This window comes from Centrocercus urophasianus, unplaced genomic scaffold (genome assembly GCF_019232065.1).
Source record: "Centrocercus urophasianus isolate 14NV4802_14NV808 unplaced genomic scaffold, USGS_Curo_1.0 seq_695, whole genome shotgun sequence".
Taxonomy (NCBI): domain Eukaryota; kingdom Metazoa; phylum Chordata; class Aves; order Galliformes; family Phasianidae; genus Centrocercus; species Centrocercus urophasianus.
In genome coordinates this window covers 2,040-7,679 of record NW_024885305.1, presented here as the reverse complement: position 1 = coordinate 7,679, position 5,640 = coordinate 2,040, and the positions used below count along the sequence as shown (strand labels likewise).

Below are 5,640 nucleotides of genomic sequence, written 5' to 3'. Positions count from 1 at the left end.
CCACACCTGGACACAGGACTCCAGATGGGGCCTCACAAGAGCCGAGTAGAGAGGGACGATCACCTCCCTGTCCCTGCTGACCACCCCTCTCCTGATGGAGCCCAGGATCCCATTTGCCTTTCGAGCTGCCACAGCGCACTGCTGCCTCATGTTCAGTCTCTCGTCCATCAGGACCCCCAGGCCCACTCCTCCCAGCCTCTACGGGTGCCTGGGGTTCTTCCGGCCCAAATGCAAAACCTTGCACTTTGCTGTGTTGAACCTCATTAGGTTCACCCGAGCCCAGCCCTCCAGCCTGTCCAGGTCCCTCTGAATGGCATCCCTTCCTTCCACCGTATCGACCGCAACCAATGAGAAAAAGATGCTATGAAACCAAACCCGGCCGTCGTTTTCTTACCCCCTCTCCACCAATTTTGTGTCGTTTCCAGACAACCTTCATTACAGCAGGGGGAAGAAAACGGAGCTCCCTACCTGCAGCTTCCGTGCCATGGCCACCACCTCGTGGTCAGCAGGGTTGTATTTGTAGCAGTTGGAAAACATCAGTCGCACGTCGGCGGCGAATTCCTGAGCATCTCTGTACTCCCGGTTCTCCAGTTTGGACTGGAAAGGAGAGGAAGGGGAGAAAATAAAAGCTTTGTGCCATGAAGAGCGTGAGGGTAAGGGTGCATTCAGCACATAAATGCTGCAGTGCAATGAAGGGCTGGGATCAGCGCGGCGTGGTACTGCGGACGAGGGCTGTGTCCAGTTTTGGGCCCCTCACTGCAAGAAAGACATGGAGGGCCTGGAACGTGTTCAAAGGAGGGCAATGAAATGGTGAGGGGTCTGGAGCACAGGGCTGAGGAGGAGAGGCTGAAGGAGCTGGGAATGTTCAGCCTGGAGAAGAGGAGCTCAGGGGAGACCTCACTGCTCTCTATGGCTGCCTGAAGGGAGGCTGCAGGGAGCTGGGGGTCGGCCTCTGCTCTCGTGCCATCAGGGATAGGAGCAGAGGGAACGGCTTCAAGCTACGGCAGGGGAGATTCAGGCTGGACATGAGGAAGAATTGCTGTTCAGAAAGGGTGGTCAGGCACTGCAATGGATGCCCAGGGAGGTGGAGGAGGCACCGAGCCTGGGGGTGTTGAAGGAAAGGCTGGATGCTGTGTTGAGGGACGTGGTTCAGTGGGAGCTGTTGGGAACGGTTGGACTGGGGGAGCTTTGAGGTCTTTTCCAACCTTGGTGATTCTATGATTCTATGATTCCCTGCAGTGCAGGGCTTGGAGCTCTCCAGAGAAGGAGACGCAACCACGTCTCTGTTCCAGGGCTCCGTCCATTGAAATCCCATTAAAAATGCCCCTGAACAAACCGTGGCACACGTCAGTTTTCCTCTTAGGAAAAGCAGCAAAGCACTGATGTCCTCAGACACCCAGGAATGGGGACAGGAGCTCCAGCCTGGCTGTGGCCCGGCGCAGCTGATGCTTTGGTTCCAGTTCACATTTTGGGATCTTTCAGAACGCTCTCAAAGCATTGAGGGCTTTGGGGACTGTGTTTATTTGGCTTTTCCACGCCGATGGGGCTCTGGTTCTTCCTGTGGGGGTGGAGGTGGAGCAGAGTGAGCCCTTTCCAGCCACTTCCCCACCTGCCCTGAGCTGGGGGGCTCAGCACTGAGCCCAGTGCTCCAGGTGGGGCCTCCCCAGCGCAGAGCAGAGAGGAGATGAGCGGTTCTCCACGATGCAACACCTGAGCTGTCGGATTTCTTGGCAGCAGAACCCCGCAGACAGCTTTGCTTCTATAGCAACGGCGTTTCCAGTCCTCCCTAAAAATAGCAGCACCTTCCTTCGTGTTATCTGGATGCCTTTAAGAGGCTGAAAGCGAATCTTATTTCCTCCCTTCTCCACGTGTGGCTGCGCGACCTCAGGGTCAGTCGTTCCGAGTTGGATCTTCAGCCATTCCTCAGCCCCACGATGATCCCACACAGCCAATGCTGGGTCTGTGGCTGCGGCCCTGAGAGGGGAATCACACAGAAGCCCTGAGGAAAGCACAGCATCACCCCTCACCTTTCCCCACTCACCTTTCCCTGCTGCGTTCCGTGGGGTTTGCCCAATAAATGACTCAGACAGTGGCCTGGGGAGGGGGGTTGGATCCTCTTGGAGCTGAGTTTGGGGATAATAAGGATCCCATCCTTATCTCTGTGCCTCTCTGCCCTCTGCAGGATTATTATAAGATAATTAAAACGCCGATGGACATGGGAACAATAAAGAAACGCTTGGAGAATAACTACTACTGGAATGCTCAAGAATGTATCCAGGATTTTAACACGATGTTTACAAACTGTTACATCTACAACAAGGTACGATGAGCTCCTCTGCGTTTCCAGAGGGGATCTGCTGGTCTCTGCAGGCTCCGTAGATCCGTTGTGTTGTTTGTAGCTCTGTGAAAAGCCAAATTGTGGCTGCCTGCTTTGGAGCTCCTAACTTTGACGTGGGGGAAAAAAGCAGCGCTGCAGAGAGCAGTGCCTGGAGCGGTGTCCTGCCCGGCTCTGCTTCCATTGCACTGCAGAAGATTCCCCTCCAGACAGCAGAAAGATCCTGGAAAGCACTGTGTAAACAGTTATGGAACCAGCAGGGGTGCAGGGAGGGGATGTGGAATTGAGGGAGCGCCGCGTTCACCGCCGATGGGCTGGGGAAAGGAGCTGAGCATCAGCGCAGCCTTTGGGTGCTGTGCGAAGATGGGAAAGCAGCAAATCGACAGAGGCTGTGCCAGGAAGATGCTGCTCGGAGCTGGAGGTGCTGCAGAGCCTCGTCTGCCAAGGAACCAGGGAGCAACGGCCCCCAATGGGGAGTTTGCTGCTGTCCTCAGAGCAGCAGCCAGCGCAGCGTTCCTGCAGCCCTGGCCCGGTTCAGCCCCGTCTCAGCTCCTGCCCTCCCCGTTCCTCCCAGCTCTTCTCCCTGGTGCTTCGCCCTCCATTCGACCGCGTTCTCCTCCTCTTCCTCCTCTCAGAAATGTTGCACAAGACCCAGTTGGTTCCAGATGTGTTGTTCCAGCTCCATGGCCGCTCGCTGGAGGGTTGGCAGGCAGCCCCGTGGTTCCTTTCCTCCACTCCTCACTCCCCAAAGTCTCTTCTTCTTCCTCAAAGCTCCTCCTTCGTACCCACGCTGAGCACTGGGGGTTGCTTCCCAAGGTTTGTGCTCCCTCTTTAACCCACAACAACTTCAGGCCCCGGCAGGCACTGCTTGTTACTGCAGATATTTCAGTTTTATTTGGGTTTTACATTCTTGTCCTGTTCTGGTCCTTCCAAGTCATGCTCGTGGCTTTTGCCTTCTCTGCTTTGAGCCAACACAGTGCAGCTGGAATGAAGCTCTGAAGGCTTCAGACCGTCCGTGTCTGCATTATTTGCTGCCACATTCCCACATCTCCCCCATTTTCCCACTGCAGCACCTTCCCATTCCTTTCTCCCTCACCAGTTCTCCATTCTCTGCTTGTACTCAAGAAATGGCTTTTGGACCACGCAGAGCCTGCAGACTGTCACCATTCCTCATCCTCCATCAGGCCTGGCTCTCGCTGGGCTCTTGGATGCCCTCCTTTGCTGCGAAACAAGCCTTCAGAGCAGCTGCCAGGCCTTGTTGGTGCCTTTTGCATTGCATTCCTGGCCGGTTCTTCCCGTTCTCATCATTTCCCATCGTGTTTCAGAGCAAACATCCAGCCCTGGGCCGTGCACTCATGGCAATTAACTCAGAGCTCGTCAATGAAGTGTTGATGCCCAGCTTTGCAGTTTGCAGCTGCGCCGCTGCAGAGCACTTCCAAAGGATGCGTCCTCTCACCACCATCCTTCACACCTCCCTTGGCCTTTGCAAATGGAGCTTCCTGCTCCCGGCCTGCAAGGACTTGTGAAGGTGTTGACCTCCCCCATCCCCACCAGCCGTCCTCCTCCTTCACTTCTTCTCCTTCCCTGGTGCATGGGATGCATTTCCTTCACAGCTGATGCTGTCGTCTTCCGTCTTCCTCCCACCCGGGTGCTTTGCTGAGGGATGCAAAGTCAGGGGGAAATGGCAGCCTGTAGGGACGCTGAGTCTTCTTTTTGTAGAATGACAGCACGGCTTTGGGTTATGAGGAGCCTTGGAGATCACAGAACCGTGGAAAGGTGGAATCTGTTGGTTTGGGAAGGACCTAAAGACCACAGAATGATGCAACGGGCTGCACTGGGAGAGCGCAGAAAGGTGGCAGAAGCACAGGATGATGGATGGCCTCAGGCACCTCCAGGGATGGAGCACCCACAGCTCTGGGCAGCAGAGCGCCGCAGCACCCTCGCAGCAAAGAGTTTCCACCTCATTTCCCACTTTTCCCCTCTTTCTCCTCCTCCCTCCATCCAGAAAACAGCAGCACTGCCTGCATGGCTCAGTTTGTCCTGCCATCACCCCTTGTGCACCCCTCTTCTCTTTCTCCTCCCTCCATCCAGAAAACAGCAGCACTGCCTGCATGGCTCAGTTTATCCTGCCATCACCCCTTATGCACCCCTCTTCTCTTTCTCCTCCCTCCATCCAGAAAACAGCAGCACTGCCTGCACTGATCAGCACAGCTCAGTCTATCCTGCCATCAGCCCTTATGCGCCCTGCACAGCTCCCTGCCCCTCGTCTCTCCGTGCCTTTACAGCACTGCAGGACAAGGACTCTTCTTGTTCCTTGCTGTGTGCTCAGGATGGCTGTGTGGCAATGGAAGCAGGGCCAAGAAAGATCGCCGTGTTCGAAAGCTGCAGGACTTGCAGAGCTGGGAGATGATAAGGATTACAGTTTGCAGTCCGAATTCCACATCCCACCCTCACAAAAAACCACCCCGAATTGTTCCTGTTTCGTTTTTAATTGGTCTTTATGATTAAGTTTGGTGTGAAACGGAGAAAAAAGCGCGGGCAAAATCTTTGTGGCGATCTTGGTTTGTTTAGATGTAGCAGTGTTTAGATCCTTGCAGAGATGTGGCCTGCCTGATTTGTTCTCTCTCATTCCTCCAGCCAGGAGATGACATAGTCTTAATGGCAGAAGCTCTAGAAAAGCTCTTCCTGCAGAAAATCTCCGAAATGACGCAGGAAGAAACTGAAATCGTTATAGCCCAGACAAAAGGGAGAGGACGCGCGCGGAAGGAAGCAGGTATGGCACTCAGCCACTGCGGCGGGCTGGTATTGGGGCCAGGCGTGTTCCACGTCTCCAGCAGTGAGCAGGGCGCGGGGTTGGAACGTATTTGGTGGTGGAGCAGAGCTGGGAGGGGTGGCTGCCATCACTGGAGGCTTCTGCACCTCTGGAGGAACGACGCAGCATCCGTCTGGGTTGGGGCTGAGCTGTGGAAAGGAGCGCTGTGGGGAAGGACCTGGGGGTCCTGGTGGCCAACGGTTGACCAGCAGTTGACCGTGAGCCCAAGTGGGTCTTGGTAGCCAATAGGGGCCAGTAATGGTGAACAGGTTGACCAGTGGTGACCAGCAGTTGACCGTGAGCCCAAGTGGGTCCTGGTAACCAATATGGGCCAGTAATGGTGAACAGGTTGACCAGTGGTGGCCAGCAGTTGACCATGAGCCCAAGTGTGTCCTGGTAACCAGTAGGGGCCAGTAATGGTGAACAAGTTGACCAGTGGTGACCAGCAGTTGACTGTGAGCCCAAGTGTGTCCTGGTAGCCAATAGGGGCCAG

The 5,640-nt window shown here is 55.3% G+C and overlaps 2 protein-coding genes across 2 annotated transcripts in view; one reads left to right on the top strand and one right to left on the bottom strand.

Moving 5' to 3' along the window:
- Positions 1 to 1,304, bottom strand: part of LOC122170404 (bromodomain-containing protein 4-like) — a 17,223-nt gene extending 15,919 nt beyond the window's left edge. Inside the window, exons 1-2 of the mRNA XM_042837202.1 lie at positions 1,277 to 1,304; positions 469 to 752 (exon numbers count right to left, since the gene is read on the bottom strand). Of these exons, the coding sequence (XP_042693136.1) occupies positions 469 to 752; positions 1,277 to 1,304 (312 nt within the window). The remainder of the gene's footprint in view (positions 1 to 468; positions 753 to 1,276) is intronic.
- An 860-nt stretch (positions 1,305 to 2,164) lies between these two features.
- LOC122170403 (bromodomain-containing protein 4-like) overlaps positions 2,165 to 5,640 on the top strand; it is a gene marked incomplete at its 3' end in the record, with an annotated part of 5,025 nt that continues 1,549 nt past the window's right edge. Inside the window, exons 1-2 of the mRNA XM_042837200.1 lie at positions 2,165 to 2,320; positions 4,973 to 5,108. Of these exons, the coding sequence (XP_042693134.1) occupies positions 2,210 to 2,320; positions 4,973 to 5,108 (247 nt within the window). The remainder of the gene's footprint in view (positions 2,321 to 4,972; positions 5,109 to 5,640) is intronic.